The sequence below is a fragment of the Bidens hawaiensis genome, unplaced genomic scaffold (genome assembly GCF_021521415.1).
Source record: "Bidens hawaiensis isolate Kalapana, Puna unplaced genomic scaffold, B.hawaiensis_p1.1 tig00007372_1, whole genome shotgun sequence".
In the NCBI taxonomy this organism is placed as follows: domain Eukaryota; kingdom Viridiplantae; phylum Streptophyta; class Magnoliopsida; order Asterales; family Asteraceae; genus Bidens; species Bidens hawaiensis.
This window is the reverse complement of record NW_027491509.1, coordinates 769,086-781,935: the sequence shown is the minus strand read 5'-3', so window position 1 is coordinate 781,935 and position 12,850 is coordinate 769,086. Positions and strand designations below refer to the sequence as shown.

At 35.1% G+C, this 12,850-nt stretch overlaps 1 protein-coding gene across 1 annotated transcript; it reads right to left on the bottom strand.

Moving 5' to 3' along the window:
- Nucleotides 1-806: 806 nt before the first annotated feature.
- On the bottom strand, nucleotides 807-12,411 carry LOC143634989 (general transcription and DNA repair factor IIH subunit TFB2-like). Its single transcript, XM_077102921.1, has 10 exons — nucleotides 12,306-12,411; nucleotides 2,973-3,255; nucleotides 2,444-2,512; nucleotides 2,287-2,380; nucleotides 2,114-2,217; nucleotides 2,000-2,045; nucleotides 1,854-1,913; nucleotides 1,381-1,449; nucleotides 986-1,314; nucleotides 807-900 (listed from the first exon to the last, which is right to left on the bottom strand). The coding sequence occupies exons 1-9, from the start codon at nucleotides 12,409-12,411 to the stop codon at nucleotides 1,219-1,221; spliced, it is 927 nt and encodes a 308-aa protein (XP_076959036.1). The 3' UTR covers nucleotides 807-900; nucleotides 986-1,218.
- Between the last annotated feature and the right edge of the window lie 439 nt (nucleotides 12,412-12,850).

Sequence of the window (12,850 nt, the reverse complement as noted above, 5' to 3'; positions counted from 1 at the left end):
CAAGAGTTGAAGTTGACTATTACTTTTGATGGCTGAGGAAATCTTTCATGTGTCCATAGATCTCGGTTTTCACTACAAGTCGCATCTTTTTCGAGTCTTCCCAAAGCAAACTGCTGAATTCTCTTGCAAAATCGCACGCTGCTTCAAACACATCCTACATTGGGAATTATAAAAATCAAACATTTAGTGGTTTGTGACATACCCCTTAAAACCAAAGAATTATAATATCAAATACATTCATTTTCAAATTTATAACATTTATACCCTCCTGTTAAAACTAGCATTAGGACTAGAGTTTGAAGTGTACAAAGAAAGATAAGGGTTAACGGTTATAATAAAAATGTATTTAATGAACCCGAGATTTCTTTAAGTTTTGAAACGAGTGCATTTACTCTTTTTTTTTGGTTAAGTAAATATGATATTATACGAGTGGTTTCTTACCCTTGATGGGAAATCATCAAAGAAGTGAGCAGGTGTCATCTCGACCCTGTTTAGATCCGATTCCCACAGCCTAATCTGAAACAAAAAAATAAATAACCAATAATTAGTAAACGTCAAATAATAACATTTTAAGAAATTGGATTAAGGGCACTTTGATGATATTCCTTTTGTACCAGGGGACTTTTCATATAGTTGTATTGTTTATGCATCAAGATTTCCTACTTAGCCAACCAACGGTTAACATTATAGATTAGAGATGACATGGTTTTGGTTCACCAGACTTTGTGTTTTTTTTTACTGATCAATGGTATTTTTAGACCTTTAGACAATGTGGTTACCTGTATATGTATTTGGAAAGGAAGGGTTACCTGATCTGCTGTAATACCATTTTGGAAGGCTTTGTAGAGGTTCTCTTTTGTAATGGATCCAACAATAAGGTTAGGAAGTTGATATTCTACCCTGCAAAACAAACAAACAAATGCTCAATGGTAGCTTGAGAACCAATCAAACAAAACATGCATAAAGAAATATGTCTAGTACCTACCTTGCAAAGAGTCTTAAGATTTCACAATGCAACTTAGAGGTAGAGTATGCATATAACCGGAAGTTGGTTTCCACAACAACATATCCCTGCTTCCTTGATGATGCATCCGACAGGCTAATAGAAAGATTGGTAGCCAGTTTAGTAGGTATAAACCAACTGTCTTTCCTCCCCCTACCGACAGAAACATACAATAATTAAAACTAATTATACCATTTCTTCTTCCAATTATAGCATTATTCAGCTACCTGCTGGAGTTTGATGAGGCCTAAATCTGAAAGATCTTTAACTGTTGTCCTTTGTATATCATCCAAAGTGTTAACATTATATGCCTATGCACAAATTTGAAGTAAATATGGGACGATCATCACATAGAAGTCATGTTTTACATACGATACCTCGCCAGTAACATGAAAGCTAAGTTCCAGCAGAAATGATATAAGATCTGCTGAATCCACACCTCTATCCTGTTTTATAAAAGTAATCTGTTAGGATCTCGGTTATAGCAAAGCACACACACACACACACAAAATCAAATTGCAGAAAATAACGAACACGGGACATTTACATCGTTCAGTCTAAGTTGACCTATGTCCATGAGCTACAACCAGGAATTTATTATTGCTTTATGCTCTCTACTCTCATGATTCAAGTACAAGATGTGCATATACAGAGACTAACTAAGGTTACAAAACATCAAGGACATGTATAGGGCTTGTCGAAAATCTCCCATGTCTTAATTCTTTGTTAACCTAATAACAAGTCTTCAACTACCAAGCCCAAATTGAGGCCCAACATGATCAGCACGAAATTATATGACAAAATCATTGAAAGCACCTAACTTTATTTTAGAAATTGGATGAATGAATACCTCAGAATTACTGATATACTCCCTGATAATATACCAGAGTTGTGCATTGGTATCCATTAGCTATAAGAGAAACAAACAAATGATAATCAATCAAATTTAATAATATAGATCAGAGTATATTATACATAGAATTAAATTAATCATACCAGAAACTGGAAACCACTTTCAGTAAGCCTAGGACCTTCTTTGTCTCTGTTGATCTTGATACGTCAGAAACAATAACATTAACGATAATATCAATATGATTAAAAAAACAATACCTTTGACTTAAAAGGCCTCGTTGGAAGACTTTCATCATAGAAGGGCTGATGCTTTTCATTGTAACATCCGCTTCCGCAGAGTTTATGAGATGCAGCAAGAAACACTAAATATAATAATATTAATAATTAGTTAGCTACTTAACTCAAAATTAATTATTAATTATGTTTTATACCTCCCATTGTTGAGCTGCATACAAATCTAGTTCCTCCAAACTCGGGAGTCTTACTGTTATATTTGAAGCCATAGGTTCTCTAGGCAAGACACCACTGCTCAAAGATGTTATTAAGAATCAAGAGTTTTTGATTTAGTAGGAAGGAAGAAGAAGTTACCCGTGAATAATATGGTCCCGGAGGTTCATTTGAAACATCCGGTTTAACAAGTAAGTAGTCTCCTTTTTCCTGCAGAATCATCTAATAATAATCAATGAACTATGCAGTCAATATCGACGATATATCAGTGATATATCGGTTATCGGTCCTTGACGATATATAAGTCAGAATATCAGTACCGATAATATCAACGATATTGACCGATATTGGACTAATATTTGACCGATATTCCCGATATCAGTGTTTTAAGTCTTAACTATCAACTTTTAGTGTTCAATATTAGTGTTTTAAGTCTTAATCAATTCTTACTTGTAACGATTGTTCGTGTTTTGCAATTTGCAAAAGGTTAATTTGTTAATGGTAGGAGACTATACTGAATTATTAGCGTTAAATTGCTATATATATATATATTATGAATTTTACATGATATTAAAATTACCGATATCCCACTGCGATAACTGATATCTATATCGGTCAATGAATGAATCCATGAAAAGAGAAAGTTGAAACGTGAAAATAATACTACTACCTATTATCTATGACTTCAGTAAAGAGTCTCAACTGAATGAGTCTATCGACGGCAACCCGATGCTTCGAAGAAGGGGCATGATCAGGAAGAAGAAGAAGAAGCCATTCTTGTAAGGAAGCGGCTGCAACAGGAGCATCTATATACAACATCTGGAGAACGTATTTCTTTGCCAGAGACCTTAACATGGCTACACAGGTGAAGGGGTTGTCGTAAAGCCTGTCGAGCTTCATGGCGGGTAATAAGAATGGACATGAACGAAGAAGAAGAGATAAAACTCCCGTTCCTTTTCAAAAAGTTAATAAGTTGATAAAAATAACTAATTCCAAACACCTTAATAATTGATATATGTAAGTCTTGTCCATAGAAGTAGAAAATAAATCAGGGACGCTTGTGAATAGGGGTGTACATGGACTGAACCGGACTGGACAAGAGCATGTCTGTGTCCGTCTGTTAAGTTTTTGACGGACAAACGGACGGTTCACGAACACTCTACCGAACGAAAATTCATGTCCGTGTTCGTCCATTAAGAAATTGAGTTTGTTCGTGTCCGTCCATGTCCGTCCGTTAGTATTGTAAACGGACACTAATGGATATTAACGGACAAACTAACATGTGAACATTAATGGACAACAAAAACTAATGGACAAATATAAACGGTTACATATTAATACCAAACATAAATCTAAACAACTTCACCTATAAATTTGGAATTACACCGTATAACCTCTAAATACATTTAACACTAAATATATTAACATATATGTGTGAACCCTTGGGTGGGCAAAAGTGAAATTGCACTAATTTTGACGTTATTTTACTAATCTCGTGAAAATAACGCTAAAAGTGGCGGAAGGTTAATCAGGCATCATGTGGTGGCGTTGATAGCCGAAAGACAAGGGTACATGCACCAATCAGTCGGTGTCCCGGTGGTTGAGTGTTATGTGTCTTATGTCCAAGGCTTGATGCAAAACTACTATCGAGCCGGAGGTCTCACCGGAAGCAGCCTCTTTATCCCTATGGGGTAGAGGTAAGACTGTCTACATCTTACCCTCCTCAGACCCTACCATAGCTTTGCTATTGGTGTGATATACTGAGTACGATTATGATGATGATGACTAAATATATTAACATAAAATGGATCAGTATAATATATAAGAAACATCATACATGTGTAGTAATACAAAAGTGTGATTAATAACACTAGAAATTCAACAATTAAATTACAATACTAGATAGATCTAAACACTAAGGATACCGAACGTAATCAGGCGAACGTTCCGCCCGTTCAGGAACACTATCGAACGAACTTGGCCCTTGTCCGTGTTCGTCCGTTAATCTTACCGAACAAAATATTTTGTCCATGTCCGGTTCGTTTATTAAACGAACGAACATAAACGAACTTCTTACCGAACGGACGACTGGACGTCTGGCGGGCGTCCGGTTCGCTTACAGCCCTACTTGTGAAAGAATATTTGGTCGTCCTGATAGAGTTAATACCATGGTAAGCTTCATTTTCTTTTTCTCAATTGTTAACCCATTTATGTTTAAACGGGTCTACATAGATATATGTACTCTTCCCTTTAGTCAACCTGCCCATTTTTGCCACCAATGAAGGCTGTTTAATTGTTTATAATAATTTTTTACAGGGTATGAGGTGCGGTTCGTATGATAAATTAGATATTGATGGTCTAGTTCCCCCTGTGAGCAGGGGCAAACCTACTATTTAAAGAAGGGGGGCAACTACCCATCTTAAACTTTCAGATTTTTTAATAGTATATATGTGATTTATTCTAACCGCCCCATGAAATTTTGACACCGCCTTCCATCATGTTTTGATGTAGCAATTAAAGTAAAGAAAAAATAGTGAAAAATAACATCTTCAGGAAATCTGCGGTGGCCTATGAGTTTGCTATAGAGAGAAGTAGAAGAGGAGGGAAGATATGGCTTATAGGTTTATAAATAACCGGAAGCAGCCTCTCTATCCCTATGGGGTAGAGGTAAGGCTGCCTACATCTTACCCTCCTCAGACCCTACCATAACTTTGCTATTGGTGGGATATACTGAGTACGATTATTATGATGATGTTTATAAATAACAAATATTAATGTTTTAGTGTATATAATATGGTACAAGAGTACATAATAGTGGACTAGGGATAGCCTGCTTCTTTGCGGCAATCCATTTCTATTAAATATTTAATAATAAAAGTACACACGCATTATTTTTCATTCTATATTTATTATTTGATTAATTTATTATATATTTACTAATGGGGTATTGGTTTTTAATACTCTCAAGTTTCATCAATTGGTTAATAACGCTCCTAACTTTCAATTTGTCCTCAACCACTCCCAAATTTGACTCAATTTGTTTTTATCACTCCCTCACTAACGAACGACTACGTCGTTAGTAAAAAAGCTGATGTGGACGTTTAAATAACTGAGTTGGCATGCTTATGTGCTACATGTGAGTCCGACAAGGCCATCTAATCTCCTTCTTCATCATATTAGCCCTAGCCACCTCCATCATCATCCACCAACTTCTATCTCCACCACCACTCATCCTCCAACTCATCCACCACTCACCAAATTACATTCAACTCCTCCAACATTGATATATGGAGGTTCTAGGAATGCTTCTGTAGTCACCGACGGGGTAGATTTGAGCCGATTTACATACCTCATCTTAGTTCCAGATAAGAACCACCACTATCGTCGTTAATTTGACCTGATTTACATACCTTCGCCTCTGAGATCGGAAAAACAAGCTGTTGCCGGCCACCGTTGTACAGTCGTATCCTTAACCCCGTCGGTGACTACAGGAGCATTGCTATAACCTCCATATGTTGGTTACTTAACCGCTAGGAGCATCAATGGTGGATGAGTTGAATGTAATTTGGTGAGTGGTGCAGGTCGGTGGTGGAGGAGTTGAAGGATGAGTGGTGGTGGTAGAGGTTGGTGGGTGGTGATGGAGGTGGCTAGGGCTAATATGATGAAGAAGGAGATGAGATGGCCTTGTGGGACCCACATGTAACACATAAGCATGCCAACTCAGTTATTTAAACATCCACATCAGCGTTTCCACTAACGACGTTAGTCATTCGTTAGAGAGAGAGTGATAAAAACAATAGGGTCAAAGTTGGGGGTTGTGGGTGACAAAATGAAAGTTGAGAGTGTTATTAACCAAATGGTGAAACTTGAGAGTATTAAAAACCAATACCCCTTTATTAATTATCATTTAGTTTGCTTAACAATTTTCATTTTATATTATGCCATCAAACTTTTTATCTTCATATTATGCTTCTATAGTTAAATCTTAGTTTATTTATTACTTTGTTAATGTTAATATAATTTTTATAGTTTATATAATTATAAGTAATAAGTTTTTGATTAATTATATTATTTCATATGAATAACTTATCACTTGCAAAAAATAAAAAATAAATAAAAATAACTTACGTATGTTAGTTATTTAATAGTTTAGCAAATCGTTATAAATTTGTATTTGTTATATAGTACTGAATAGGTTTTAAAATATTAAAACTTGTAGAGAGTAATGCTGGAATATCGTATTTCTGTTATTGATACATAATGCCGATTTGCGTAGTTTAATTGTGTATTTTAAATTAAATTTAGTTTTTTAATTTTACAATGTGATCCGACCTGACTCGAAATTTACTTGCCATTAAGAGGTAAATTAACAACCGAGCCATACAAATTTCGCCCCCCATAAAAATTTTTTTTGGGTCCACCACTACCGTGAGTGCTTGTTTTTTGTAAATTATTAGATGGCATTTTCTTTCTCAGCTAAGGTTTGTTTTCCTGAAAACAACTAAATTATAATTTAGGGAACACAAGTTGGAGATGGAGATGTGATTATTGGAAAAACTACACCTATTGCTCAAGATGATCAAGCCTCTCGCTACACTTGTTGTGATCTCAGCACACGCTTACGTCGTCACGGTGAAACTGGAGTGGTTGATCAGGTACACTCCTGTCTTCTTTCTGGGTCAACCAGTCTTGACCTGACCTGCCCATTTTATCAGTAAGGCGTTACACAAGGAGCTCATGTCGATAGCGATCACGCCTAAAATGCTTACAAAAGATGTTATACACGCTTAAGACAGCAAGAAGAAAGACACTTGATACGAGAAGCATATTTTGTACTACGATATAAATTGACTGTAAGTAACATAAGGTTGAAATTAATGTAAATCTTTGATGACTATTAGATTTTCGTTGAGTACAGCTCCAAGTCTTTAGCTTGGTTGTATGAAATACTGCATATCACTTTCACATCTATTTTCGAAGATTATTAAATATATTTTAGTAGTGAGTTTTTTAAATTTGCTAATGTTACATAGGTTAAATAAAGGGGAAATGACTTGTAATATAACAACCATACTTCCTGTGTAAACTGTAAATTGACTTAGTTTTAGGACAGTGACACACTCACAATTAAATCACTTATGGTTAACATATTTTAGAACTGCTTTTAGGTTGAAATTCCAGATGTTGCCATAGTTCGACATTGTTACTTGATCATGACCGGACCGGACCGGACCGGACCGGACCATGTTTCATCATCTTGTAATACATATTTATATGTCTTGTCAAGTTGAGCTTCCATCAATGTTAAAAATCCATCAATGTTAAAAAGTTGAGCTTCCATCAATGTCTTTATAACAAAATTCTTTTTCTTTTTAAATTTATTTGTATTGGATGAATATAAATGAAAGGTCAAAGTTATTTTATAAATAAGGACAAAAATAAGAAGAATGAGAATGATTTATAACCACATAAAAAAACTCTAAAAAAAATTTACAACTCAAAATTTATTAAAAGAAATGAAAAAAGTTAAAACAAAAAAATGTTTTCATCGTCTTTCTCGTTAAAAAAAAACACAATGTTGAGGGATAAACATCATTGTCTTTTTGTTTACCATTATGTTTTGTGCTTATTTTTACCATTGAATATGTCTTTTTTCCTTGACACTGTATCTGTATCTTTTTTTCTTCATATTGTGTTATGTTACTCAACTATGTGTTATATTTTGTTCGGCATTGTGTTATATTTTGCGATTTATTGTGTCTTTGATCTCGACATTGTGTGTTTTCGTTGTTTTCTTTGTGGAACGGTAATGACGGGGGAAACATTTTGGTTCTTAAAATTTTTGTCGTTTTTTATTTATTTTTTGACTTATGATTTTTATATTAATTTTCTTTTGGGTTTTTGTGTGATCATAAATCATTCTCACACTTCTCATTTTTGTCTCTGTTTATATTTTAACTTTACCCATTCAAGTTATTCTATAAAGGGGGACAAAAATGAAAATGATACGGAAGATTTATAGCCACACAAAAAACCCTAAAAAAATCATAACTCAAAATTTAATAAAAAACAAAAAAAATAAAAACACAACAATGTTTTCTCTGTCTTCTTCGTTAAAAAACACAATGTTGAGGGAAAAATATCATTGTGTTTTTTTGTTTATCATTGTGTTTTGTGTTTATTTTCGTCATTGATTGTGTTTTTTTTTCTTGACAGTGTATCTTTTTTTTCTTGATATTGTGTTAAAAAACACAATGTTGTAACCACACAAAAAACCCTAAAAAAACCATAACTCAAAATTTAATTAAAAAAAAGAGTAAAACCACAACAATGTTTTCACTGTCTTCCTCGTTAAAAAAAACACAATGTTGAGGGAAAATATCACTGCGTCTTTTTATTTATCATTGTGTTTTGTGTTTATTTTCGTCATTGATTTTGTTTTTTTCTTGACAGTGTATTTTTTTTCTTGATATTGTGTTATATTACTCAAGATTGTGTTATATTTTATTTCGTATTGTGTTATATTTTACGATCCATTGTGTCTTTTTTTATTTATAATTATCATTGTGTCTTTTCGAAGATTTTTTTAAACGGGAATGACACGGGAAACATTTTGGTTTTTAAACTTTTTCCTTTTTCTATATATATTTTGAGTTATGATTTTGGTCTATGATCATCTTAAGACGATTAGTTAAATCAAAGAACGAGATTGGAAAGGATTTGGTAAATCAACTTGGCTTGTCGGTAAAATTCGCAATTGACGCAGCTATGATATACATCTATTTATACATCTTGAATCCCTTGTAAAGTTGTGTACTTTTAATGTTTTGAGTTTGGTTTAGTTCGTGTTTTATTCATCTTTTATTAATTTTGGTCTTGAGTGAAGTTTATTTATATTTATCATGTTTTAAATCGTTTGGTGTCTTGCATGTTAAACTCTAATTCTTTCTATCGTTTCATGTGAAGTTTAAGTTCGTCTTTGCTCATCATTGGTTACATGATTAGTTCACTTAATGTTTTGATTTGTTTTCATGTAGATGGTGGCTTGTAAGTCAAGGAAAAGAAGGCCTAGAAGGTTCCTATCATTGCTTGGAATTCAAGGAAGAGATCTAGCATCATTAAGCAATAAATAAAAAGAAAATTCGAAGATTCCCCCTAATACACGCCGCGCGGCGCCTAGGCACTCTGATCAGCCAAATTTTGCAAATTAAAGGCCCAGCTCGTTTATATAAAGATGGTTACTGTGACACTCGTTAATTTCAGGTTAACTCCATTAATCCAAACTCCGTTAATTCAAACTTAAGATCACACGAACTGTAACGCATATCTCATTACATTTAAATTAGGGTTTAAATGACGCATGACAATCACTGCACAAGTAGTCTTTCGGAAATTCACTGAAACATACACGAGTCGATTCAAACCATTGGTGAACAAACGATAAATATCAAAACAACAAGTATTTGATTATTATGTGTTAAGTTTATGTGTTACTTGATATTTATATGTAGAACATTAATTCAAGAAGTAAAAGTTTATTTTTGTGCTACAATTAAACTTACTAGAGGTTTAAGGTGCAATGTGTAACTTGATTAAATAAATATTATATAAACAAATTATTAATCATAAACCCTAATTACTCCCTCTCTCTCCCTCTCCTCTCACCCGACGGCAGCCCCCTCCCCCTTTCTCTTGATCGACCGAAACCACAAGGCACACACACACACGTATACAAGTTGATTTCAAGCTTGATCGAAGGATTAAGAAGCAAACTAGGTAAAATAAACACCATATCTAATCTATTCTATTAATTAATTGCATGATTAAACCTGTAAATCATAAACCATAATTGTTATACATGTTGATTATTGACATGATAGGGTTGTATGCATGATTTCTAGTTCATAGGTTATTTGTATGTTGAGTTTTGATGAAAACTGATGCTGGATAGATTCTTAATTGCATGTTGAAACGACTGTAACTCGATGTTAATATTGTATTTGGAAGTGATTATTGATTCTATGATGTAGTAGGTCGAGTCTAGTTTCTAAAGAGTCTGAGTTTATAATTTTTGGACGTGTAAAATTTAGTTTTTATTATTTTACAAATCTGTTGTGCAAGTCTGATTCGGGAAGTCTGCTGGTAGGCTGTTTTGAAATTAATATATCTCATACACGACAAGACCAATTGAGTTGAATCCACTTCGGAAGTTAATATTTTGAGTTAGGAATCTAACCCAATTTGTCTTGCATTAATTGGATTTTCCATGTAATGGAAATAACAAATAACATTCTGTTGCACATGATAATGACTGCTGTTTATTTACTGAGTTATTTTGATTATTGTGAGAAAACCTTATGTGATAAAAATATAATAAAAATATTTTTAGAAACCTAACTCACGTTTGTTTATGTGATGATTTTTGGTGATTTTATTGACCGGTTATGATCTATTAAATAGAGTAATTTTGTCGGGTTAAAATCTGCCTGGATAAATTAGCTGCTGAATTACTTGAATTAACATGAAAAGTGAATTGTTGATCGATGTTTTGCTAAGTTTGACTTAACTGTCCTTGTGGGGGATAGTTGCTAGTAATGTACAATGGTAACACTTAACACTTAATACTTGTTGACACATGTAACTAATCACCAACGTGTTTGTCGAGTCACACCTGTTTCACAAAGTAACACTAACACATCTCATGCATAAGTTTTATGTGTCTAGTCCAGGGACTCACTCGTAGTTTAAATACTTAGAAAATCTCGTTTTGTTTTTAGAGCACTAGTGAGGATTTTCTGTGACACATACTTTTCTCGGATCTTTTTGTTATCTTCGCAAACAGTGAGTTTCACGGCCCCTTTTACTCTTTTTAACGCCTTTATTAGGGAGAGATAACATACTCCAACGATGTAGATTTTGTTACTTTTATATATCACTTGTAAGGCTAAGTGGCAAACAAACCAACTAAAGTCCTTCTGAACATCAAACCGGTTAATATTTGGATAATAGCGAGTCACCTTTGAGTAGTACTACTGGGTTTGACAAACCCCACCCAACTCTAAACTCGACTGTAGGTCGAGTGGGTGTAATCTTGGCTAACACATTACCATGGTCGTGGTTGACATGGTGGCAAGGCAATCTTTAAACAGTCAGCTTCGGTGTCGAACACTTAGTAATGCATGCTTGATAGGTTAGCTACCTATTGATATATAATTGATTTAACATTATCTGGTTATGCTAATACTAAATGTTTTAGTTTATGTAAACCTGTGAACTCACCAATCTTTGTGTTGACACTTTTAGTATGTTTTTTTCAGGTAGCCGAGGCGGGCGAGTGGTATAGGACATGCATTCGCTGAACACCATTGTTCTTTTAATTTTTTATCTTGATAACTATGTTTTAAGTCATCCTGTGTGGCGCAACTATTTGCTTTACACTTTTCGCTTCCCCATTTTACTTAAGAATTGATGTCTTGGTGGTTTTGAAAACTTTATTTATGGTGTTTGATTACAACTAATGATTCCGATCCTGTTAGTTCACACCCTCTGACGGTAAAAATCCGTTATTGGATTTTGAGGGTGTGACATATTGGTATCAAAGCTATTGGTTATAGCGAACTAGAATTGCATTCATACTAGACTATAACCGCAACGACCCATTAGTTATGATCTTACGCACTGCATATATAAAAATATATTATATATTTAGTTATTCATATTTCTTTCTCTCTTTACCTCATTCACTCATGCGCGCGTAAACCATACACGACTTATCCTATAGGGATGTTAACGACATCATCATCATCCGAGCCGGTGTCCCACGCCCCAGGAAAGGAACCACAACTACCCAACTCATCACCACCACGAGTAGTCCCGGCACTAGTAGCCTCCGCACCGAAGAGGCACCGCCTATCTGGAGACGTGTACGAGGAAAACGGTAACTGGAGTTGGTACCCAAGTTTGATCGAGCGTTTGGTCTACCGTAAGCAAGTTCCACCACTACCTCTCCCGGGCTGTCCTATGTCCTTCAACACACTACCTCCCTTAACCCAACCAATGGAGCGCGCTTTCGCAGCTCTCGCCTCCTGTCTGGATCGTGAAGTTGACATTATGCACTCGACGAGAGCGAATGTTACTGGATTGATAGGGGATGGAGCTGAGGCAAGGAAGAGAATTTCCTACCTGACTGAAGCCATGAAGGAAGTTCAGGATGCTCATGTTCAGCAAATGAAGCTAGTGATCAAGATGCAATTAGAAATGTATGGAAGAAACGTTGTACGTGGTCGCGGTAACATCAACATGACCGCAGCAGAACTCCAAGCCTTACTGAACGACCATGCGGCGGTAGCTCTTGCTGCGCATGCTTAGAATCAAGCCGGAGGTCAAGCCGGAGCTTGTACTTTCAAGAATTACCTGGACTGTAAACCCAATTCGTTCAACTGCACTGAGGGAGCCATAGGTTTCCTGCGTTGGGCCGAGAAGGTGGAGTCAGCCTTTGAGATGTGCAATTGTTCACCAGCCAGCAGGGTCAAGTTTGCTGCTGGAACA

What these genes read in the sequence shown, in the direction of transcription:
- LOC143634989 (XM_077102921.1), bottom strand. Translation starts at nt 12,411, where the DNA reads ATGTCAACTTCACGATCCAGACAGGAGGCGAGAGCTGCGAAAGCGCGC. An exon ending in ACTGAAGTCATAGATAATAG is followed by an intron (nt 2,513 to 2,972) that starts GTAGTAGTATTA and finishes ATGATTCTGCAG; the next exon opens with GAAAAAGGAGACTACTTACT. An exon ending in GCTTTCATGTTACTGGCGAG is followed by an intron (nt 1,315 to 1,380) that starts GTATCGTATGTA and finishes ATTTGTGCATAG; the next exon opens with GCATATAATGTTAACACTTT.